At 48.1% G+C, this 26,413-nt stretch overlaps 1 protein-coding gene across 3 annotated transcripts in view; it reads left to right on the top strand.

The window, feature by feature from the left end:
- Positions 1-26,413, top strand: part of UBR2 (ubiquitin protein ligase E3 component n-recognin 2) — a 1,393,714-nt gene that overhangs the window by 1,252,719 nt on the left and 114,582 nt on the right. For all 3 annotated transcript variants that reach the window (XM_085612829.1, XM_085612828.1, XM_085612830.1), the window contains one exon: positions 2,760-2,874. In XM_085612829.1, the coding sequence (XP_085468955.1) occupies positions 2,760-2,874 (115 nt within the window). The remainder of the gene's footprint in view (positions 1-2,759; positions 2,875-26,413) is intronic.

Raw genomic sequence — 26,413 nt, 5'->3', positions numbered from 1 at the left:
GCTGGATATACCTAAGTGGCAGTCTGCATCTAAAGGTCTTAGAGATCTGCACTGGCTCTTGGCAAAAAAGTGCATATCATTTAAGGCCCTCTTTATTTTTCCTAAATCCCTCTACTCAGCAAGTCCAGGGGATATTAAGGCCGTGTTCCAATGATATGTACCAGCCAGAAATCTCCTCTCTGCAGCTCACAGTCATTTGATCCTTCCTCGGAGTCCGCATGAAGAAATGGGGAGCTAGAGCCTTTTCGGAAGCGGCTGCAAGTGCTGTGTCTACCCCTCCATCTTACCTCCATATAGCCAAATCTTCCTTTCTAGAAAGGCATTAAAACGTGGCTCTTCACAACTTAGTAAGACATAGGAGATTCTGGAAATATTTTCTCATTTCTTTCCCGTTTTCAGCTCTTGCCTAGCAGCTTAGTAAGACTACAGTGCCTTGACACCCATGGTCATTTGCTGCGCTCTAGAAATATCCACTCAATCACAGAACCCACTGATCTTGGGTCAGACAGAAGCTGGTGCTTCACCTTCTAAGCAAGTGTTCTTGATTCTCCAAGGTGATGTCCTCACCCAGAATGGGAGACTGGCAGACCCCAGTCCTAGTCACAAAAGGCAGAACTCATTCTGAGCTTCTCTACTCTGATGTCCAGCTTCAGTTTGACAATTTAGGCGTCTCAAGCTCCCTTTTTTATAATCCATTTTGAGACATACTTGTGAATTAGTGTCTCTGTTCTTTTGAAGTTCGTGTTCTGGGGGTTTTCAACTTTGAAGTGCTCACTCCTTTGTTGTGTTCTTCCCCCTGAGAGTAATCTATCATAGCAGGACAGTCTCAAATTTTGATAGCCACAAACACAGGCCATGCGAGTGACTAAAGATTCACTCCTGGATGTCGGCCTCAGTGATTTGTGCATCAAAAGGTTACCCACTGGTCCCAGCACTCCTCTTTACGATTCTCGTATCAGCCCCATCTCCCTCCTCAGATGTGCTCAAAACCCCTTCTACCAGTGACTTATTTTCAGAATCAAAGAGCCCTTTTGATGTGCACCTTCCTCGAATGTTATTTACACCCACTCTCAGAAATGCAGCTATCCACAAATCTGTCAAGGGGGAAACCTCTACCTGCTCCTCCAGCAAATCCTGGTCCTCCCAAATTGAAACCCGGTGTCTTCCATGTGTTGTGTCCATTAAAAACAGACAGACCCACACATTCACACCCACTGCGTGCATGAACACACACACACACACACGCGCAGCCTCCAATGTACCATACACCGTCACACAGGTGTACATACATCCCAGCACACTTACGCAATACCACATGCAGTCTCCTACATAAGGTTCCTGCTCACAGGCCCACATATAGCTTTGCGCAAACGCATAACCATGTGTTCTATTTCCTGAGGCGCAGTTCTTTCTCAGATGCACTCATGTATCCCATAGTGCACACAAACACGCGTGCTTTCTTCTGATGTATCATACCTCCTCGCAGGCACACGTATCCAAGCGTGCACACGCAACCACGTGTGCTATTTTCTGATTCATTCTACCTTTCCACTGACACACATACATTCTAGCACCTCACACAATCCAGTGCATGCCAAGGGTGAGTTAACCACACAGCTGCAAAGTTAACCACACAGCTGCAAAACTTTACCAGAGTTGGCTAGGGACGCCACTCTTGTGACTTGTTAAAAAAGACCTGTTCACTCTACTGGTCATTAAAAGCTAAAAAAAACATGGTATGCTACCACCACTGTGCTTGTACTACTTAACTCCTGGTGAAGGCAGTAGCCTTTCACCACTTGAGGATAGTGCTTTGGGTGCCCCTCCTGATCTCAGCAGACCGCAGTTGATGAGACAGGGCAGGTCAGAGTGCAAACGCATGATTCATGTTCACTCATGACCAAAAATTGTTACCAAGGATCCAGATATGACCACAGCTGGGAGACTCTGAGCAGTGGGACACGTCTATCACCATGTGATGGAAATTTCCGTCCCAACAGGCATACATTTCAGTTGATCAGCTATCAAATGTTTTCTACTGGCTACACTTGTGGTACATAGCTTTTGTGTATCATGATAGATCTATCAGTGTATCAAACAAGGTGAAAACAATAATGCCCCTTGTGAATACAGCTGGAATCACCTGGGATTTTCTCAATTCCGGGTCCACCAAAATCTTTAAATAATGTACTATGTTTCACTTTTTGATTTTGCAAGCAGAGCACCTGGTTCAAATTACACATTGGGTTATGAGGGTGTGTGTTCTTGATGCATTCCCATAGGCTTTGAGCTTGTACTCAAGGCAGCCGGAAGGTCTTAGAGTTGTATTTCTAGTTCCTTTACATTGCATACCCAAGTCGCAGTTCCAAATACTTCTCTCTGTAGCATGACTGATGGGTGAGAGATAAGGCTGATTAATGGAAGTTGCGGTACCTGGGCTTTACACATGCACACAGAATAAACATAATGTAGTCAAACATGCTTTTTCTTAGATGGTTCTGTAATATTTACCTGCACTTAACTTGACATTGCCATTTGTCTAATAGTTTACATACAGTACAACTAGTGCAAACGTTTGTTATTTAGTACTTTGTGTAATAAATGTTTTTTTCAAAATTGTCAATTTTCTTTTAAATAAATAAACACCAGGAAAGCTAGTTATAGACTGTTTTGTGTAAAATAGGAATGTACTATTTATATATTATTCTGATTTATGAGCTGATGTTTTAAACTAAGCAATAATCTATTTGTTTCTGCAGTTGCAGCAAGCGGAGCAAACCAGTTTGAGTATTTATGTAGCTATCTTTCACTACCGACAAACCTCGTATGCCTTTTTCAAGAAAACAGCACAATTATGACCAGTTTAATACAAAGGTAACTATAAAAAGCTCTTTCCTAGAAAGTCAATTTATGAAATGTTTGTAAGGTTGCACCAACTAAAGAAGCCTACTTAAATCCAAGATTATAGGAGTGGGCACATGGGCTAGATAATTCCCTAATATTTGAGTAAAAACGTCTTATAAGTTTGACTTGCCATCTGCTAATAAACTATTCACTTACTAGTCATGGGACTTAGACCGCTTAGGAGAGGCACATCCCTGAGAGGATTCAGGATTTTGTAACTGCTTGCAATGACAACTATTTTTCTTATGTTGGTAATGCTTCGTTAATCTTAAATCCCTTTTTTATAGCCTTATTAATTTTTACAAGTTTGCCAGAAAGCATTTAATTTGCATTATGCATAATGGATGTTAGCTGTAGAAAGCTCTAATAATCATAGCTTAGTTTGTAGAAGGAGGAGGTTGTTTTCCCTCATGGGTAGCATTTGTAGAACATAGTGGCCTTGTTCTACATCTAGTGACATCCTAGGGTTAAGGTTTGTCTTTGATATCACTCAAGCCCAGAGATGAAACGCATCAGACTTGTTGACTGCAACCCTTTTACAGTGTTAAATGCATAGATCCCAACATAGTTATGAATAAGGCACTTTATTTTTTAAGATCTAAATGGATGGTACAATGTTTGTAAATGAAGTAAGAGATATGTCTTCACATTTGGTGCATGCATGTTTGTTATCATCTGTATGAGCTCCCTATAGGACAAACAGGCAAGCAAGCAGAAGACATTCAATTTCTTCATTAAGCAAAGGAGTCAAGTTCTGTATGGTAGCTCTGGAACCCTTGCTCTGTACCAAGCGAATCTTCCAGCAGTGAGGTCACAAAGCACTCAGCAAGCTTTCTGGGAGGGTGATTATACTTGATCGATTGACCATTTGTACTCCATTACTTAACAATCTGTTCTAGCTAAGTCTGGTTGTAAAAGTCCATGGAAGAAATGCCAATTGCCGTAGGCCAAGTCCCCTTTCCCTGTCTGGGTGCAAATGACTTTGAAATGGGATGCAAGCATTCTCTCATTCTGAATGTAATGTTGTTGACTTGTAATGAGCTGTCAAGCATGTCTTGCTCTAGGGCTTGAGTCAGGGAATCCAGTTTCGGTTTGCTCTGGTAACATGTTATGGGGAGGGCGCCTACACCTGGGAATCATAAACTATCTCCTACCCTGGGTATTCTCTGTCACAGTCTTTGTATGTCACAGCATATTAAACTCTTGACTACTGCTGTGCTGCCTCAACCCCAACCTCCATTCCCTCATGCCTATCACATTCCATGTTAAGCCTTGCATCCTCTCAGTGCAAGAATCTTCTGAGATATTGCTGAGCCGGACAGCAAGAAGCTTTGTCATAGGTGGAAGTGAAAGAGATCTGCCTTCTCCTGTTCAGAAGCATTCTCACTTGTTTCCGAAGCAAGAGGCAAGCAAAGCTTAAAAAGCACAATTGCAGAGGTGCTGGTCCCAGTCAAGGACTTGCTCAAACAAGAAACCAGTATCTAAACAAGAACTTTGAAATACCACCCTCCTTGCACTCATTCCAGATCTTGAAAGGACAGTAGTTCATACTTGACTTTTGAGATCAATCCTATGCTACAGGATCCATGGCATCTCAATCAGTTCCATAATTTTATTTTCTTGGCACTCTTTCATTCAGACTATTCCACAGCCTGCTCCCTTCTCTGAGAAGGTATATGCTTTGGCAGACAAGTCTGGCGCTTCGGATCTGGAGCAGCTGCAGCTTGAGTTGAATTAGTCTCTTTTACTGCCTTCATATCTAAACTACAGACTCTCCAACAGGCTCATGTTCTCTTTTAGTTCAGCCGTTTTCCTTGTGATATACAGCAGTCTGTGTCTCTAATGATGTTCCTGACACAAGAAATTCTCATGCAATTAGCTCCTCTATCTTCTGACATCATTCCCCCTCTGAATTCAATTCCAGTCACTCTAATGGGATCAAAGAAGATGGTGAGACTTCTTTTTATCCATCTCCCAGATTTCCATCCTACAATTGACCATTCTTGAGAGACATTTACATTGTATGTATGTATGTATTTGATATTTCTATTAAGCGAACCTAGCCTAAAGGCTGAGGAACTCTGCACAGAGACAAAGAGGAGCATAAAGTCAACAATTGATAGAAGCGATAGGTAGGTCATGAATGGTTAATGCATTTTAATATAGTGTTCTTAAAATAGTTGAGTCTTCAACTCTTTCTGAAATAGGAGCTGCCTTGGGGCGGTACTGATGGATACAGGGATGATGTTCCAGATCCTGGGTGCACAGATGGAAAAGGCCTGCTCTCTTGTTTTGTCCTTTATTTTATTTTTTTACACTTTTTAGTCTGCAGCCTGATGGTGTCCCATCTGCAGGTATGCCCAGACCCACCAGAGATGATAAGCTTGTCTGCAAAATATGCAGTTTGTGATGACTTCGTAAATGATGCCATTGATTTTAAAGATGGAGTGGGCCGGCAATCACAGCCAGTTGAGTTCCATTAAGATGGGGGTGATGTGATCATAACACATTTACATTGATAGAGGCCAGGGAAGATAAATAAGACTTCTAGCTGCTGGAACCAGGACTAGAGACCATGGTCTACTAGTCTCCCTGCTGGGTAAGGGGAGCATCATTTGGGACGCCAAGACCACTTGCCCGAGCCTGGAGCACCATCTTTCTGCCTGACTGTCAAGACCAGTGGACCCTGTGAGGAGGCGAACAGCTGGATGGAGGGAGGCTCAGCATGAATTCTGGCAAATGGATCCTGCTCAGCGAAGTGTGAGATGCCCAGTCGGGTCAAGACTGTTGCAGCATTGCAGGCTGCCCGACTGATCTTGCCAAAGTCGACCAAAGGGGCCACCCTGAAGTCTCCCGTCTGAGCACCTCGTGTGATCAGGAAATGGGCCACCATGCAGTGCGATCAATCTGAAAGAAACACATAGTGATGGATTCCTTACCTTAGAATTACCCCCAGGCGTCAGACTGGATCCGGAAAGTTTTGGTCAGCAGTACCACTGCGCGTCAGAAGGTGGCGTCGTGTGGCTCCGCGTACGTCGTTGGCATCGTAGTCGCCAAGATGACATCGCGGTAGCTACTTAGACGCCGCCTTCGCACTCTGACGTCAGTTTTTTCTTTTTCCGTGCCAGCAAGCGCAGGTCCGAAGAGAGTAGTAACCCAAGTTGTTTTTTGACTGTCTGTTTGAGGCCTTTTGTCTCGGTTTTTATTGAGTCGATCGACTCCTGGTGTTGTAGGGATGCCCGGTTTCAAGTCTTGCGGGGACTGTCATCGAATGATGTCGGTGACGGACTCGCACCGCGTGAGTCTCTACTGCCTATAGCGCGACCACGAACCCAAGTCGTGTTCCGACTGCCGGGCCATGGCGCCGAAAACTTTGCGGGAGTTGTCCTGAAAGTTGCTGGAAGTCCGGCAGTTGGCTCCATGCTGCTCAAGGTCCCGGTCCCATGGGAGGTCGAGGGACCGGTCGCAGAGCCATCACCATCTTTCTTCTGGATCGAAGTCTACGCACTCGGGGTCAGGTAAGGCGAAGCACAAGAAGTCGAAGAAGCGTCATCGCCCGACAACTTCTCCTCGCCCGTCGCAGCTGAGGGTGTGGGTGGTGCCTCCCCCGCGGCCTACCCATCCTTCCCGGGTCTGTCGGTGACTCCGGCCCAGCTGCAGGACTTCATAACAGCCATGGCCCGCCTCTTTGGGCTGTCGGGCCACGCCAGCGCACCTTCGGGCCCTCGCCCTTCACTGTTTGCTCCGTAATCGCTGTTGGCTTCAGCCCCGGTGCCACAGGGCCCCCAAGGATCCAGGCCTGGATCCCGATCGAAGTTGGTTGACCTCGTTACACCTCCACCGATGTCGACCCCACCAGCACCACCTCCGTCGCCCATGGCACCGGACGACGTCGGCCCCGGTTTCAGCCTCGACGTCGAAATGGAGCCGGAATGGCGTTGCTCGACGCCGATTCCGACGCCGATGGGGCCTTTCTACCCCTATGTCCGGCCTCCTTATTTTCGGCCTGTACATCAGCCTGAGGAGAAGGGGAGAACTGGGTTGGGTCTGAGGACCCTCTGACAGCTCAGTGTGAGTATGACCCGGACTGAGTTGAGGAACTGGGTGAGGCCTCCACACCTCCCCTGACCTTGACATGCTCACTCCTCCTACCGTGGCTACGGAGGTGGGTGCAAGTTATGCAGTGGTGTTGCGTAGGGCGGCGGAGGCCCTCAACGTCCAACTCCCTACCGTGGCCGTCAGGACTGACCTCCTGACAGAAGTGCTTCCGCTGGTGGCTACCTCTGCGGAGCCACTGCTGCCTTTTAATTGTGCACTTTCGGATGTTCTTTTGGTCTCCTGGCCCAGGCCCAACACAGGGGCTCCTGTGGACAGGAACATGGCCCGATGCCATCACCCTAACCCGCGTGACCCCCTTTTCCTCTCTCAACATCCCACCCCTGAGAGCTTGGTTGTCCAAGCCTCAACGTCCGAGAGCGTATTCCCCACCGCACCCCCAGATAGGGAATCCAAGAGACTGGAACAATTTGGGAAGAAGATTTTTTCTTCTGCTAGTTCAGGGCTTCAGTCTGTGAACACCGCATGCCTCTTGGGCCGTTACTCCCACTATGTGTGGGATATGGTGGCACACGTGCTGCCTCAGTGTCCCGAGGAGGCGCAGACAGTGCTCTCGAAAGCTATTGCTGAGGGGAGAGATGCAGCCAAGTTTACGATACGATGTGGCCTTGACACCGCCGACTCGCTGGTCAGATCTATTTTCAGGATGGTGGCGCCACGCCTGGCTGAGGACTACTAACTTCTCGCGGGATGTCAAGGACACCCTGATAGACATACCCTTTGATGGCATTCGCCTTTTTGGCAACAAGGCAGATAGAGCGTTGGAGCGGTTAAGGACTCACAGGCTACGGCCAACTCCTTGGGCCTGTCGGCCACTCGCCCTCCTCCGCCTATTGCTTTTCGCTCCTTTTGTGGCAATGGAAGGGGAGCGCCGGCACGTTCGCTTCCGAGCTACAAGCCGCAGCAGCAGTGTCAGCGCAGCCGCGGACGTGGGAAGCGCAGGGGCGGTTCAAGGGGCCAGCAAGCGGGTCAGTCCACCTCCACCCCAGCCACCACTGCCTCCAAACCTTCCTAGTCCGATTTTTCAGGCCCATCAAATGCCAGTGGGCGGCAGGATTCGCCATCACCTCCCCCACTGGCACACAATCACTACGGACCGGTGGGTTTTACAAATAGTCCGAAGGGGCTAATCCCTCCCCTTCGAGACTACCCCTCCAGCTCTTCCTCAACACGAAGCTGTGGCCCTCTTGGCCAAGGGGGCCATCGAGCGCGCTCCTAGGCCAGAAGTAGGTCGTGGTTGTTACTCCCACTACTTTCTGGTGTCCAAGAAGGACAAGGACCTGCGTCCTATCTTAGACCTCCGGAACGTCAATGGCTTCATCCGGAAGGAGTAGTTCAAGATGCTCACACTTGCTCTGGTCTTGTCTGCTCTCGACCCTAGAGACTGGATGGTAGCGTTGGATCTGCAGGGCACATATTTCCATATTCCCGTCCTGCCGGCCCACCGACGTTACCTGCGGTTTACGGTAGGCCATGAGCACTTTCAGTTTACCGTGCTCCTCTTTGGCCTTACCAGCGCCCCTCGGGTGTTCACGAAAGTGATGGCGGTGGTCGCAGCTCATCTGCGCAGATCAGGGTTTTCAGTCTTCCCCCTATCTCGACGACTGGCTGTTAAAGGCGGTATCGCCCCAGGCAGTCGTCTCCCACCTCCAGACTACGGCTGACCTCCTGCATTTGCTGGGGTTCTCCATCAATGTGCCGAAGTCGCACCTGATTCCCTCTCAGAAGCTCCTTTTCATCGGAGCGGTTCTGGATACTACGCTCTTTCGGGTCTATCCTCCCGAACGGCGGGTCCAGGATATTCAGGCTCTGATTCCGATCTTTCGGCCTCTATCCTGGGTTTCAGTCAAGCTGACCCTGAGGCTGCTGGGCCTCATGGCCCCCTGCATCCTGTTAGTCGATCATGCCAGATGGCATATGCGGGCTCTGCAGTGGGACCTGAAGTTCCATTGGGTGCATTACCAGGGGAACCTGTCCGAGTCCGTCCAGATCTCGGAGGGCACTGCAAGACAGTTGCAGTGGTGGCTCACGAACCGGAATTGGGTCAATGGCAGATCCCTCTCCCTTTCCCCACCGGAGCACACAGTGGATCACGAATGGCGTCTTCACTCGGACATGGCGCAAGGTCTCTTTCAACAGCCTTGGTTAGATCTATTCGCCACAGAGGAGAACGCGCAATGTCTACAGTTCTGCGCGTTGGAATTTCCAAGGCGGCACTCGCTAGGCGACGCTTTTCATTGCAAGTGGAATTGCGATCTGTTGTACGCCTTTCTGCCTATACCACTTCTACTAGAGTGCTGAAGAAGATCAGGCCCAACCGGGCCCAAGTCATTCTTGTGGCTCCAGACTGGGCTCGAAGAGTATGGTATCCCGAGCTACTCAGTATGACAATTGATCCCCCGATCCGATTGCCTCTTCGGGAAAATCTTCTGTCGCAGTAGCTGGGGACGGTCCTCCAACCGAACCTGTCCAGTCTCCACCTCCTTGCGTGGAGATTGAGCGGTGGCAGTTGATTCCTTTTGACTTCCCTCCTGAAGTTTGTAATGTTATTCTGGCGGCCCTCCACTAAGTTGGTATACGCCTGCAGGTGGAACAAATTTGTGGCATGGTGCACAGCAAAGGCTGTGGATCCCCTTTCTGCCCCTCTTTCAGAAATTCTTCTGTTTCTTCTTTCCTTAGCCCAGCAGGGCTCTGCTCTGGGCACTATCAAGGGCTACCTTTGTGCTATTTCGGCCTTTTTCAGTCTCCCTGATCAGCCTCTCAAGTCCCCTGTTGTAAATAGATTTCTCAAAGGCATTACTCACCTTTTCCCTCCTATTCTTTTTGTGATGCCACAGTGGAACTTGAGCCTGGTTCTAACATATTTAATGTGCGCTCCCTTTGAGCCTCTTCAAAACTGTCCAATTCATCTACTGACTTTTAAAACTGCTTTCCTGGTTGTCATCATCTCTGCCAGGAGAGTGAGTGAGCTTTAGGCTCTTTCTTGTAAACCTCCTTTTCTATCTGTCCATCCGGACAAGGTTGTGCTCAGGACACGTCCATCCTTTCAGCCAAAGGTTGTCACTGCCTTTCACATCGGGCAGACCATCACTTTGCTCACCTTCTTTCCGCCTCTGCATCCTTCTAGAGAGGAAGAGAGGCTCCACCATCTGGACCCAAAACGTGCGCTCTCGTTTTATTTGAACCGCACACAACAGTTCCGGGTGGATGACCAGCTCTTTGTTGGCTACGTTGGTGCCAAAAAAGGTCGGGCACTACACAAACTAACTATTTCCCAATGGGTCGTCTTGTGTAATAAAGCCTGTTATTCTCTGGCTAAAAAGGATTCTCCGTTGGGGCTGCGGACCCATTCCACCAGGGCGACTGCAGCCACTACCGCATTGGGACATGGGGTCCCCAAGCAAAACATCTGTCAGGCAGCTACGTGGGCCTCGCTGCACACTTTTACTAAGCACTACTGCCTGGACAGTCAAATCCGGAGAGACGGCTTCTTTGGTCATTCTGTTCTCCGAGACTTCCTGGTGTGATCTTGGTTCGCAGACCCACCACCGGGGTTGGTATTCCTGGGGAATCTATTCTAAGGTAAGGAATCTATCACTATGTGTTTCTTTCAGATGAACAAGTTACTTACCTTCGGTAATGATATATCTGCAAGAAACATTAGTAGTGATAGATTCATTGCCGCCCCACCCATCCTCCCTGTTCTGCGAACTGATTTCTAGGGTTAAGGTCATCCCTTTCAGGGCCCTAGTTTCAAGGCACCAGTGGTCAGTATCTTGCATGGCTCTGCGTTTTCTGGCAAAAAAAGTCGTCAGCGCACGAGGGCGGCTAGCTGCCGCGATATCATCTCGCGACCACAACACCAATGACGGGCGCGGAGCCGCACGACGCCACCTTCCGATGCTTAGGGGTACTGCTGGCGAAAACTTTCCGGATCCAATCTTGCGCCTGGGGGTAATTCTAAGGTACGGAATCTATCACTAATAATGTTTCTTACAGATATATCGTTACTGAAGGTAAGTAACAATGTAGACCTCCATGTCAGGGTGGCCACCGTGAAGAAAAGGCCATTGTCTTTGCGCGGCATGAGATCAGCGACCCCCACGCGTATGACTAAGGGAGTGGGGCCACTATGAGTCAGGCAATTGTTCTGGTTTGATAAGTCAGTAGTAACTCACACGGCCCTCCGAGGACAGTGAAAAACCACAAGAGGTTGGGAACCCTCAGTGTCAGGAGACTAGTGCTCGTCAAGCAGCACCTCAGTCCTCCTGGGATTGCAGGCTGCCATCGGGGCAAGTCAAACCGTTCAAAGCTGTCAGGCATGCTGGGGACTTATACGAACTTAGCACCCAAACACTGCTTTCATTGACTCTCAAGGCAAGACATAGACTTTGGTGTGAGGGGACTAGCGAGGGCCACATTTGAGATTTACCTCCATTATAGAATGGGCAATAACCAATTCCACTAGGTGGGACAGAGAGATTCCGTACGAAACGGCATTAGCACGCTAGTCTTAAAAGGCTGTAGGTATGTCGGTTCTACGCTTTATGTGATCATATTAAAGTACTCTTTTTTTCATAAAAGAAAGCATTTGGCTGCACAGTCATCTTGCTGTTACTGTGTGTACTTTGAGTCTTGGGCCTGTGTATGCCTCAAACCTACCCCCCCTTTCATGTGTGAAATTAGCTTGCTCATGAGCTCTGTGAGATGATGTGTTCCGTCCAACGCGGTATGCCTAGTTCTGATGGTACATCTGAAAAGTGGGTTCTGTTAATTGTCCAACGGAGTTATGCCCGCCTGTTTAATTCTACCTCACTGCACCTTCTTCCACCATCAAGACAACTGATGGAGGAGCATCTGTCCCTCTTAAAGCAGGATGGACGAGCCATGGAGAGGGTGTTTTTGTATCATAAGTGTGAACTGGCTGTTACTTCCACTACATTCTGGTGCTAAAGAAGGATGGAGGCCTTAGTCCCATACTGGATCTTCCGTCTCTCAATGCCTTTCTGCAGAGGTACAGGTTCAAGATGCTCACCCTGGCCCAGGTCTTGTTTGGAGACTGGATGATCGCGTTTGACCTGGAGTTTGCTAATTTTCATAACCCACCGCGCAGACCCATAGGCATCAGCGGTTTACAGTGGAACAGAAGCACTTTCATTCCACTCTGCTCCCCTTTAGCATCAGAAGTGGCCCTCTGTGTTGCAGCGCACCTTCAGTGGTCAAGGGTTCCTTTCTTTCCACACATTGACAACTGGCTGCTGAAGGTGGGCTTGACCAGGGAATCTTTACCCCTATCCAGACTACAGCGAGCCTCTTAACATCATTGGGGTTCCCTATCATTGTGCCGAAGTCACATCTGACTCCTTCTCAGGTGCTCGCTCCCCTTCATTGGAGTTATTATGGACATGGTGTAGTTCCGTCCATTTCCTCAGAGCGAAGAGTTTAGAACATTCAGGCTAGGATCCTCTTGTTTCAGCCTATGTCCTGGCTCTCAGTGAAAATGACTCTACGCCTGTTGGCCTCCTGTCCTCCTGCAGGTAAAGGATGCCGAATGGCATATGCAGTGGGTGTCCCAATGGGGCACAGCATCAAGGGGATCTGTCCTCCTAATATGTCCTGATTTTGGAAGAGACTGCACTAGACCTGCAGTGTTAGACCGTGACTAGGTCAGCGGCAGATCCCGCTCCCTAACCCTGTAAGAGTTGATAGTTGTGACCAATGCATCGCTTCTGGGCTGAGGTGGCCATCTGGGAGAAGTGGAGATCAGCGGCATCTGGTAGCCGGCGAAGGCCTGATTACACATCTCTTGGCGTTGTGGGCCATTCGCCTGGCGTTAAAAGCCTTCCTTCCATCCAACAAAGGCAGGCTGGTACAGGTGACAATGGACAAAACCACCGCTATGTGGTACTGCAAAAAGCAGGATGGGGTGGGGTGGGGTCATGGGTTCTGTGTCAGGAGGCGCTACACCTCAATAAGTGGCTCAAACACCAGGGGATTTTGCCTGATGTCACACCACTTAGCGGGATCTTTAAAATCCAGGACAGCCGAGTTCAGCCGCCAACACCCAACAGATCGTGAAGGCAAGCTACACCCGGGGGTGGCGCAAGGGCTCTTCTGCGAATTAAGTGAACCTGGACTCTCGCTCTTCGCCACCACTGAGAATTGCCGTGAGAACTGCTATATGCCTTCCGCGCTACCTCTCCTGCCCCCATTTCTGAAGAAGAACAGGAATGACTGGGCCTAAGCCATCCTATTGGTAACAGATTTAGCAAGGAAAGTTTGGTACTTAGGACTACTGGGCATGAGCACTGTCCTCCGATCAGACTGCTGCTTTTGAAGGTCTGCACCCGTTCCTAGGCAATCTTCATCAGCATGCTTAGATTAGATTGAACATGGGCAGTTAACCTCTTTCGACCTTACTGAAGTAGTTCATGTCTTTCTGGCAGCCAGGTGTCCTCCCCTCCCTACCTGTCCTCCCTCTCCCTCCAACCCCCCACACACAAAAAGTATCTGTATGCTCGTACTGTTGGGACAAGTTTGTGGTTTGGTGCAGTACTTGGCAGATTGACCCACTTCAAAGCAAACTATCTGTAGTGTTGCTGTTTGTGTTGTCTCTAGCCAAGTAAGGCCTTGCTTTGGGCAGAGTTTAAGTTTTTCATCTCAATTGGCTTTTTTAAGGTTGCCCGACCAGTCCTCTTTATGTAAACCACCTCCTGTGATGCGTTTTTTTGTACGGACTGCAACATTTGTTTCAGGTCACACCCTTCATCATGCCCTGTTGGGAGCTGAATCTAGTTATTACATTCCTAATGTGTACTCTACATGAACCATTGCAAAGCTGGTTATTGCGTCTTTTTTCAGTTTTTCTCATTGCCATAACATCGGTGAAGTATGTGAGTGAACAGCAATCCCTCTCTGTCAACCCGCCGTACATCACATTCCTTCCAGACAACCTGCTGTTGGGAACCTGAGCCTCTTTTCTACCGAAAGTAGTAACTCCTTTTCATGTCTGGCAAAACATTATCCTCTCAGTATTCCTCACCCCTCTAAGGAGGAGAGAATACATCTTCTAGATGCGAGAACAGCTCTCAGCTTCTTCATTGATGGTACCAGAGAACATTGTGTGGGTGATGACCTGTTTGCTGGAGGGAAGAAGGGCATAGCAGTGCAGAAGAGGACCATTTCATGCTAGATCTTTCTCTGCATCAAAATCTGCTATGCACCGGCTTTGAAGCAGCACTCAGAAGGCGTTCTGCCTCATACCACCAGAGCTAAAGCTGCTACCACTGCTTTGGCAAGCAAAGTACCTATTCTGGGCATTTGCCAGGCTGTTACACGTATGCATGGCTCGAAGCATTCACAAAGTGCTATTATCCTAACAGCCAGGTCCAACAAGAGGGGCTGTTTGCCCACTCATTCTGCAGGACTTTTTGGTCTGAAACATTTCACAGACCCACCACCTGGGAGGCACTGCTTTGGTATCTATTCAAAAGGTGAGGAGTCTCTGATTAGTAGTATCTATCAGAAGAATATGTTACTTGCCATCGATAATGTTTTTTCTGGTGGATATTCTTTCTAACTGCACACCTCCCTTTTCTGTGAACTGGACTCTTTTCCACCTAAAAGGGTTCTCCAGTCTAGAGATCTGCACACTTGTCAAGACATACCTGCTGTTGAGCTCTGAGTTTTGGGCATGGATAGCCTCGAAAGCAACAGGCATTATCTAACTTGAGTGGCATGGGAGTATTGCTTGAAAATGTCCATATTCAGTCTGATACCTGGGGAACATTCAAAGATGAGGAATCTGCAGTTAGAGAGAATATTAACCAGAAAGAGCATTTCTGAAGGTGAGTTACTTGTTCTGTAACACCAAATGTTCCAGTGCTGGTGATGAGCTTTAAATAAGTCTGTGCTTGGACAGATTACCGCCATATAAGTGACATGGTCTCTCTTTCACTGCATCCCCTCCAGCACTGTTCTGAAGTACCACACATTGCTGTCAACACACTTGTGTGAAGTGCCACTTTGTCAAGATCTTGTAGAAATTCTGAATATATTGTGTACAGTTCGAGGACTTTGCTTCTTCTCTCTCATATTACTTAAGACTTCTGCTGAAATCTCCACCCCCCAAATCTAACTTGCATTTTTCCATTTATTCATGGTTACCATTTGGGAGGGAGTTCCTCTGAGCCCAAAATAAGTTTTAAATATCTCTCCTAATTAGTTATAATTTCTCTGAGAGAAAATCAGAGCAATTGCAGCCTTGTTTAAATGTTAATAACAATCAACAAACATTTTTCAGTTACTGTTTTGGTACTCTAAACAAGAATCTTTTATGGATACATTTCTGTCACATTGCTCTTCTAAAAGTATCTCTCAGGAGAACTTCAAAATTTTCAGCTAGGTGGAGTTAATGTGTCAGCAATCATGATCCACGATGGTATAGTTGCCAAAGGTGATAAAACTGCTTCATAAAGACACCAACTGTGTAGGAGAAACAGTTTTTTTCTACTGGGTGTGACAGATGTCAATCAGCAGCTCAGTGACCTGATAAACAGCTTTTTTCATCCACATTTCTTGACTTTCTGTACTTTCTCTGATGTTTCCCCTTTGACTACTTTTTTTCAAAATGTCCCATGTCAAATCCTCGTTCAGACTTTAGGCCTTTTCTGGAGTATTGAAGATAAATTTCTGATGGATACATCTGCCAGTGGATTTCTCACCATGTGAATATCCCCAGCGCCAACAATTGGAAAGCGTGCCTGGATCTCAAGGATGCCTATCTCATAAATGTTAGTGTCATACCCACATATTTTATGATGTTACATCCTGGTGCTTACCACGAGACAAGGTCATGTTACCTTTCTGCTCTTGCACATGCCAGAGTTGCCAGGAAGCAAATTGCATGAGAAGTATTCAAAGTTAATTTCTTCCTTCACTTGGAAGTCAATCCAGCTTCAGCACAAACTGTCACTCTCTTATGGAGGACAAGAAGACAAAACACAAAAGAAGGTACTCTTTTTCCTCTTGCCACAAATCCATGAATTTGATTAGTCACTGGAGCTAGTCCTTGAGAAACGTCTGCAGGAGCTTATTAGACTTCCCATTTTTGCCTCCATTCTGAAGCAAATGTATGCATTCAGGAAGGTTATTCTTCATGTTTTTAATATTACTCCTAATTCAATGACTACTTAAATGCTTTAGATGCTACTGTTGCTTTGGCTCTGAAAGTGGTGCCTTCCCATTCCATGATACTACTTAGGCCACCATTTGAAGTCGAACAGCTCCTTGCCCTTGATGCAGGCACAATAAGTCATGTTGCATACATTGCTAGCGTCAGAATCAAAGACATTGGCGATAAACGCAACAGTGACAAAAAGGGTTGCTGCAGTTTCTGTGATGAGGAACCACAAGTCAAAATACTCCCAAGAGAATAATACTTATCCCACGTAGATAGGCTCTTTCGATCGGTCTCTAAGGTTTATTGTCTTCAAGAAACCATAACCTGAAAAATGATGGCAAGACTGATTAATGTTTACCCTTAGATCACACAGACATTATCATTTTGTTGGACCTCCAAACCACCTCCTCAAGGAGATTTTGTAGACCACCAGCCCCTCCATGGGAGGAGCAGTCCTCATTTTCACCCATGATAATGAAGGCTCCAGAGGGTTTGGATCTTTAACTATCAATGGTATTGTGCAAAATAAGTCTCTTTAGGGAAATGTTCTCATCAGGGGGACAAGTGAGCTGCAACGAGCGAGCCGCTTTCGAGCCAAGAGAGCCACAACCACCGCTGTTACTGTTGCCGTATTGCGCCCATTGACTGACAACTACCCACCTGCGTTTGTGACTGGACCCTGCTATTCCACCTGTGGGGGGGGAGGGTAGGTGCACGCGGGCAGCGTGGCGGCGCTTGCAGGTGCAGTGGTTTGTGACTCTGTTGCATCTATAATGCTGCATACTCCGCTCACCCCTGTATCCCCTGCAGTCCCTGCTCAGCACGTATCTCATCTACACGGCAGCACAGTGGTTCAGCGACTACAAGGAGGGACAAGACGACTGGGGGTCTATTGGGTGTGAGCGCAGGAGTTGTACTCAGCAGCCACCAAGTGAGTGCTCCAGGAGTCCCATGGAGGCAGCCCGGGTGCAACTTGTAGGCTCCTGTAGTGTGCCCCACTTGCACCCAGGACTGGGTCTTCCCCAGCCGTCTACCCTCTCCTTCAGACATTCACATTGCTGGCCCGTTTCATCCCCAGCTTCATTTAGGTGTGCAATTTATCTGCATTTAACTTTTATCTATTGTCTATCTAGCCCGCAGGCATGCTCAGCCAGCTTAGGAACTCCCTTAACAAAGGTTGACATAGGCCCCCCCCCATGCCCCTGCACCCCCCCTCCCTCCCCCCCCCCCCAGAAAGCCTTCTGAGAGCCCCAACAGTAGGTGCTCCCTTGAGGGGAGGCCTTCTCCGCCCCTTTTCCAACCAAAAATCTATACAAAATTCTGCTTTCTTGAGGATGCAGGTTCCTCCATATTCTCCTCAAGCGGTGAGATTCAAGGCCTTCAGGAGCCTTTTTGCCCTACACAATTAAATACCCTTCCCCCTACTGCCCCACAAGACAATGAATTACTAACCTGGGAGCAACTTATGGCCGCTCCACAACCAATGGAGAAGCAAGCGGACCCTGCCAAAACTAGCAATGCCGGCCAACATATGAGAGTAAAGCAAGGAAAGGCCAACTCTCCAATTCAAGCTTCGCCAAGCCTCCCCCCAGACAACCAGGCGATGACTTTGGCACACCGGCCCACTCATCCATCCAAGCAAGTATGAACCAGGACTGGGAAAAAGCCCAAGTCTCCATACTATTGGGCCCTAAAGCACTCAGCATGAGGTACGTGCCGAAGCACATTACACCGCTCAAAAATCAGCTGGAAAGGAGGAAGGGACAAAACATGGCACTCAGGGTGAATTACACACAAACTCACCATCCTCATCAAATCCCCAAAAGTATACCCCAGACTGGCTCACACAGCTGCAAACATGCACACGGACCACACTGAAGTATCGATGGAGGGGGACAATGAGGCCCTAGAAGCCCTGGGGAGTGAACATGAAGCACTTTCATACCTAGGGTCGCAGGAGTGGGCTGATTTGGTGGCCTCCTACACCCTGGACTCCCCCAAAAATCTGGCCCTCGGCTCAGATAGCAATTGCGAAATACAAGGCCAGGTCTGCAATGCTGTAAACAGCACATCACCACCCAGCCACAGCGCAACAACCCACACCACGGTTTCGTTGAGTCCACCATCCAACACTTGGGACACTCTATTAAACACCATGCAAAGAACTGTTGACGCCCTTCAATATCAGTCTGACAAAATGAACCTACAATTGACACTACTTGACACTCTAGCTCTGTTTGTAGGAGGGATGGATGAAAAATTGGAGCAACTAAACTCACTCATCAGCCGAGCTCAACAGTAGGCCAAATTGACCTGTAGCTGCGGACTCATCGTTGACAAACTATCCTCACAACCCTCAATCTTCTCCACCCTACACGAGGGCTTGCAAAAAGAATCTAATAACAATGATAATACCGCCACAACAGAAAAAGAAGCACTTATGAAGCCAGCTGCAGAGGAACCCGTTGCTAAAGGCCTAACCCTTCCAAAAACCGGGAGCCGCGCAGGGGGAGACCACGATACAGCGTCAACACAATCACAAAGTGAAATAACTACAGCTCAAAATGCCAAACAAAGACGTCAACTTCATCATCAGCCACGCTGCAGTATACCCCCTCTTTGACACCAAAAAACACCCTCAGGCGACAAGACAACTTGAAATAATCAATCAGTTAACTAAAGCTCCTGGTGCTATAACTCTGACGTCCATCCAATCAGAAATAGCTCTCAGCAGGGCTGATTTGGAGGTACCCGGAAGCTTACCCTACACACCAGTTATCAAAAACACAGACCCCCAACAGGGCGAAAGGCAGCTACCTGCTATACAGGAATACAAACAGGTAAGAGCACAAAACAAACATTCAGTGGGTCTCGGGGCCCACACACGGGACAAGGTAACATCTAACTTAGCCCCATCATAAGCACAGTTAATTTATCATAATGCAACAACATCGACAGTCGAGACCTTGCACCTAGCCTTGTGCAGACATTAATGCTTACACCAAGGGAAGTGACAAGAGAAAACTCTGGGGTAAGCCTATAGTCAGCCACGGCACAGGTAAAACCACATGGCGCAACTATAAAGACAGAAGAAAATCCGGGCTCTTGCCCCACGCAACATTAAAAAGATCCAGCGAATACAGAATCTGGTATAGCAGGCTCCTCTGGCTACTGCCGCCTAGAAAGTTCGGGGCCCTAAAGTCACAACAGGGAATTCCAGCAGTACCCATGGCCCTACGGTCGGACGGACACAGGGGAGTATCCCCCCAGTATAACCTCTGCCTGGCAGCCAATACAATCCAGCCCTTTACTCTTTATTCCAGAGTATTTTACCACACCACAATACCAGATATCCTCTCCCACTACTTGTCACGAAGCAGCCGGAAAACAGTGACAGTCTAGAAAAAACATCTTCCGTGCTTAGGGGAGCACTAGGCCGGTCACCTCGAAGGGAGCAGGCACACTGCAACAAAACTGGCTAAAAACAGCATCATCCCATATATCCAGAGACCCTTCAGATTTTCAGAACCATCAATATAAACAGAACTATACAATGACAAACCATCCAACACAAAAAGCGACCAAAACCGGACAAAACAACTCTGAGATTATGCTCGTAGTACATCAATGGCTGAATACTAAGGCAGCCGAACCTGAGTTTATAACATACCTAAAATCGTTCGACATTATCCTTCTGCAGGAAACGTTCTCAACAGACACAATCCAACTACAAGGGTTCATCTGCTTCCACACCCCAGCCCTCAGGAAATCACATTATGGTTATCCTTCAGGTGGGCTAGCAGCCTGTATCTCAATAACAAAAATTGACACCACAAGGGACATTCCACCTTCACAGCCACCTGTAAACTCAGTCAAGCTATACCTCAACTTTAAAGGGTTCAAGGAGGAGGTGCTAATTTTCAACACCTATATAAACCCAAAACGGAAAAACAGAAATCCAGGCAACTAGTAGACCACCTGCTCTCAACCATAAGCTCGCAGAACACCTCCAACCTTATCTTCTCTGGGGATCTAAATCAACAAATCTTAGGCTCATCAGAAAATGAGGACGTGCAAGCTCAGTCACTCTACTGGAATATACCAGCCCAAACTATAAGCGATCTTGGTAGACCAACCAAGACGGGGAGGAAATTGCTGGAAGACCTGGAGCATGTCACCCTAAGGGGCATTGAATTAAAGATTTCTCGACAACTTCCCAACCGGCCACCTAATTCTACTCGGAAACCACAAACTCCACTTTAGACTATACTCTAGTCTCCCTCCCGCTCTTCCAGCATGTAACAGGATTTCGCTTAAGCAACAAAGGGGACAGCGACCATCGACCCCAGGTAGTTTCACTCCAAATAATCCCACACAAAATTTCACTCAATACTGTTGGCAGGCACGCATGCTACATGATAAACCTTAAATGAATTAAGTCATCACTAGTAAATTCCGGGGAGGTTCTCCGGGCCACAAAAACACTAATACTTGAGCAAATCAATCCCACCGAAAACCCAACTAGCACACAGGAAATTTTCATAGCTAAACTCTCAAGCTCCTTCTCAAGTACAGCCAGATATATTCCACCAAAAGATCGTACAAACGAGGGGAGGGCTCTCTGCACACAGCAGATCGAATTAAAATTACAAAAAAAATCTAAACAGATCACTGAGGCATCACCCTGGAGATCAGAAACTAAACCTACTATCTGAAAGAAACAAGTTATTTAGATTCCTCACCTTAGAATATCCCCAGGCGTCAGACTGGATCCGCAAGATTTTTCGTCAGCAATACCCCTTGCGCGACGCAAGTTCACACCTATGCACCTGCAGCCTGTGGGCTAGGTAACTTGGGTACTTCGGTGCTCACAAGGGTAGTGACTATCCTAGGGTCTAGTTTCCGAGTCTCGACTTTCTAGTTGCTCCAGAAGTGTCCTAAAACTGCTCATTTCAGAACTGTACTATTTCTATTGATTATACGCATTACGCGTGAGTGTTTCCACTCTGCACCTGAATGTCGTGGGCCTCCCACTTCCTAACTGTTGGTAGTGTAGTGTAGCCCCAGCGATTCCCTAGGCCTAGGCCTATACTATTTCCGTGACAGTGGTCCTTATACCACTTACTTAGTATATGGTTTGCGTGGCCCCTAGGGCCTAACTGTATTACTTACCTGTGTGACTTAATGTATGCTTAAATAAGACTGTGTTGTACTTGCCTCGAATCTCATAAAGAGTGCTGAGGGTTTGACTAGAATAAATACACTTTATTTTATATATATATCTGTTGTGGTGTCCTTTCATTTGGTATTCAAGGGATTATATATGGTATCACAGCTGGCTTCACATGCCATTCAGAGTTTAGCCTAAGACTGCTCTTGTCCATGCTACCACTAGGATAGCTGGTCTATAAGGTTGACTTTACAACCAATCACCATAAGGGTTGTTTGGACTGATATAAGGTGTACACTAGAACTAGTGACATCAAACATCAGGCCAACTTCTCACAGGCGTCATTCGGTTTCTTGTGGTGGCTTTAGCGTCATCGGCCCCAGAAATTACGTTTGTGGTGCCTATATGGGCACCACCCAGGCGCTTTAACACCAGTTCAATTCTTTCCGTGCTAGTCAGTGCAGATCTGGAAAGAGCTACCCGTTAGTCATTTTTTGACTAGTTTTTTCAGTATTTTGTCAACTCTATTTGAGGCTATCCTCCTGGTGTGGCAGGAATATGTCATCTAGGAAGGCAGACTTCACACCATGTGGCGCCTGTCACCGGCAGATGTGAATGACGGACCTACACCTTGTTTGCCTTTGGGGCCTCAAGTGGGACCATGACCCTAAGACCTGTCCTGACTGCAGCGCCATGCATCTGAAGGCCTTGTGGGTGTGATCCCATAAGCTTCTAGCTGCTAGACGTGCGACTGTTGGAGACTGGCTTAGTATATTGTGCACACTCTAAAAATCGATGCATTGTGCACTAATCCAGGCAACCCTTATGCTGCTTTTAGTGTTTTGATAACCATAGAAAGTTATCAAAGTGGTAGCTGTGGAGAGCAGCCATCAGGCTTATCTTGAAGGAGTGTAAAGGAGCTTGTTTTACTACATTTTTATTGTCACTGTAGATTAGATGAAAAAGAACCACACAGTGTTTTATAAAAATAAGTCACTAACAAATTGGTATAGCTCCTACCCAGAGTTATAAACAACAAACACAAGAATACCTCAAAATAATCAGATAAGTAGCACAAATATACACTGGTCTCCAGGTGGAGACCAAACCATATATTAAGAAAGTGGATTGTAAACTGCAGGGAAGAACAAGTCTTGGACCAGAAGACTCAGAGGAGCCGAGGAAACAAAGAACCACCCAAGGTAATTGCCCAGGAACCCCACGGAGGCTGTGTGCAGAGTGGAAACACAGCTGCATGCCCAATGGAAGTCAGTGGAGAAGTCGCGGTTGCAGTTTTAAAGAAGGACCCTTCCCAGAGGACCCTGAAGAAACCCTTTGGAGGATGGAAGGTTGGAGACCCACCCTACCCTTAGATGCCCAGGAACCAGGTTACCTGCAACAGGGAAGCCGGGTGCATAGGTGTGACGTGACATGGAAATCTGCTGTAGACCGCAAAGGAAGACTTCAAACAAGATGCCTCTGGAGAAGCATGTGATGGAGTCCAGGAGAATCCAAGAGTGGATTCTTAAAGAGGAGAACCTGCAAGCAGAGGGGACAAAGTCTATGCCACCCGGAGGTGACCAGGAGGCACGGAAGCAGAATGCCCACCGAGGTCGAGAGGTTCAGGAGTGAAGACGGTGACCTTTTCGCTACAGCTGTGAGGACCAGGTGAGACTTAGGAAGACCAGGAGCTGTGCACGAGCTATCTCATGTTGGATGTGGGTGTCTACGTGGTCGGTGTCTGGCAGGAGCACCAACAAGCCCTGGTAGCCGCAAATGACCTGGAAAGCAGAACGATGCAATCATTGGGACCAGCAAGGTCCAAGGGACTCACCAAATGCAGGGGGAGTCAGAGCTGGTCCCGAGCAAGCAGGGGAGCCCACTGAAGCAAAGGAGGACCCTCTAGAGGACCCAGAGGCCGAAGGCACAGTAGCCGCAAGAGGACCGCAAGCACTTCACCAAAGATGGAGACCGACGGTGCAGCAGATGCATTGAGGACACTGATCTTCGAGGTATGTGGTGCTGGAGGCTTGAGCTTCTTGTAGACTGAAGAGCTGTTGAGTGGAGAGCCAACAAGCCTTGGCAGCGGCAAGTAGACACGGTGCACAGGTTTTTGGTCCCAACAGCTCCGACGTGGGATACTGTATTCAAAATTGCAGAGAAGACTGGTCAAGCCTCTAGGGAGTTTCAGAACCACTACCTGTGTTGCTGGGCCTCCGTAAGTCCATAGGACGACAGGAGCAGCATACTGCTCAGCTTCATTGCCGCACCTGCAGATGCGGGGAGTGACTCCTTCACTCCAAGCGACATTAATTTGGGTGTCCTTGATCCCCACAGACCTTCTGAATAACCTGGATGAAGTACAGACACAGACGACTATGAAGACTTGAAGAACAGTGAGAACAGGAGCAGCAGCAGTATTTCTTGATGCAATCTCGGTTCCAGTCGAAGTCCAACGAAGTCCAAGTGTCCAGATGGTCGAAGAGGGCCTTGGTTACAGAGGTGAGTCTTGTTCCACCACAAATCTAAGGACCCACCCACAGGGGAGCCCTTAAGTACCCTTAGGAAAGGGCAGGAACGACTCTGGGGTCCCTACCAGAGGAGGGGCTAGACAGAGGGGAGGACACTCACCTGTCCTTTGTCCAGTTTCATGCCAGAGCAGGAGCCAAGGGGTCCTGAACTGGCTCAAACCAGAGTATGCAAGGAGGGCAGCAGATGTGCCCTTCAAACAGGCTGGTGGCACTGGAAAGCGCCCCTAGACCAATACACTAAGTCCTGTCTGGGAGGTGGTCACACCTCACTGTGATGGGAAACCTATTGTTCTACTTTCCCCTGCTCAAGCTCAGCTCAGCAGCAGGAGGGCAGAATCGTGTCTGTGGTCGGCAGCAGCACTAGCTTGCTGGCAGACCCTGAAAGACCGTTACGGGGAGTACAGGCGGGTCCCCTAGGGAGCCCCCCAGTACATGGAATCATACTTCCAGCACCGAAATCTGTGTCAAGGTATGATTCCAACATGTTTGATAAAAAACACTATCATGACCAAGTTCGGTGCAGCCATTATATAGTTAGATATCTCGTAATGACTGATGTCCACTATATACCTTACAATGGCTCACTACACTTACAAAACGTGGATAATTGACTCCGGGGTTTGTAGGGGTGTCCTGCTCATCCGGGGGCACCCTCAGACTTGTAGCAAAGCACCCTGCCCTCAGGACTGGAGAGCCTGACATAGGGATGACTTAAAGGTGCAGTGACATCAGACATAAAGAAACGCATATCTTTCGTGAGGGGTGCAAGCACAATCTCACACAGGCTGCAATGGCAGGCCTGTAGTCACAGTTTAAGTGGACTCCCATGGGTGGCACAGTACATGCTGCAGACCATGGGAGACCTCTGGTGTACTTATGCCCTGGGTACCTCAGTACCATATACTAGGGACTTATAAGGGTACACCAGTAGCCAATTGTGGATGTACCAAAGCCAATTTAGGGCAGAGAGCACAGTTGCTGGGGTCTTGATTGGCAGGATCCCACACTCTATGTCAAAAACACACTAACACCAGTCAAAAAGTGGGGGTATCCATAAAAACAGATCCTACTTTCCTACAGAAAAGCTGTGCACATTGAGGTCCCAGTCGAGAGGAAGGTCCGGGGAGCCGTTGTGGAGCCCGAGGTGGTCTTCGCACTTCAAGTCATCGAGCCATTCGGGTAAGTCCAAACATAGGAAGTTGTTAAATCGTGCTTTAACTTCTCCTCCTCGTCGGATAGAAGAGCACTAGGTTCCTGCTATCCTGGTCTCCAGTGCCAGATCTCTTTCCCTAAAACTGTGCAATTGTTTCTCCAATTGGTAATACCTTTAGCACTCCTGAAAGTCCCTAGCAAATGGTACCCCTAGTATCTAGGGCATGGGTATTAATGATGGTCCCTAAGGGCTGCAGCATGATTTGTGCCACCCTAAGGGACCCCGCACCACTCTCGTGCAAAAGGCCATTGCAAGCTGCGTCACATGGTGCAAACAAAAGTGAAGTCACGACATGGCACACCTCCTGTGTGCAGTGCCTGCAGACACTGCATGCAACATATGTAAATCGCCCTACAGTAGGCCTTGCTGCCTTAAGACAGGGTGCATTATGTTACATGCGAGGACATATCTGCTTGGGCAGATATGCCCCTGTGATGTCCAAGTCGATTCTTGGATGTTGCCAGTGAACAGGGAATCCATCTTGAGTATATGTACTGAGCACTGGTGATTACGAGTCCCCAACTACATGATGGCTGCACTGAATCCAAAGATGTTTGGTATCAAACATCTCGTATTATTAAACCCACAATGATTCTAGTGATGGATGTAGTAATACATGCACCCAGAGGGTATTCCCTGAAACCTACTTGTCCACTAGTGGGCTGGCTGACTGGTCCAGACCAGCCTGCCACTACAGACACGCTTCTGACCCCCACTCGGAGGTGGAGGAGCCCCGCTCTCAGAGGTCAGGAACAATGCCTGCTCTGGCAGGAGGTGTTTATATCTCTTCTAGACAGTATGGCTAGCAGTCAGCGTACCAAGGCTGGCGGCTTCAAAGCCATGCCGCCTTTGATATGCAAACCCACATTCTCCGGGCCTGGAAGATACCACCCCTGAGACCCATATTGCACAAGGACAGGCAGGAAATTAGTATGCGAAGTAGGTGTGGAGCACACCCAGGTCAGTCACACCCCTAAGGTGAGATGCCTTGTTTGCCCCAACTGGGACAGGGTTATGCTCACTTCCCACAGGAAGTGGTCATATAGGGGGCATAGTGACCACAAGGGTAGGTAGCCCATTAGCTACTACTCTCCACTCCCCTGACGCCCCTAAATGTAGTATCTAGGGGACTCCCTGAATCCAGAACTTCAGATTCCACTGACTATAAAGAAGAGGACTCTGAAGAGCCGAACCACACTAGAACTGAAGACTGAAGAACGTGGACTTTTGGTGCCAAACACTGCCTGTCGCACAGAGACCCAACATTTGCAAAGACCCGACTCTTCCTGCCACTGTTC

This window comes from Triturus cristatus, chromosome 6, assembly GCF_964204655.1.
Source record: "Triturus cristatus chromosome 6, aTriCri1.1, whole genome shotgun sequence".
NCBI lineage: Eukaryota > Metazoa > Chordata > Amphibia > Caudata > Salamandridae > Triturus > Triturus cristatus.
Note: the sequence above shows the minus strand (reverse complement) of the source record. Positions and strands in the feature narration are given on the sequence as shown.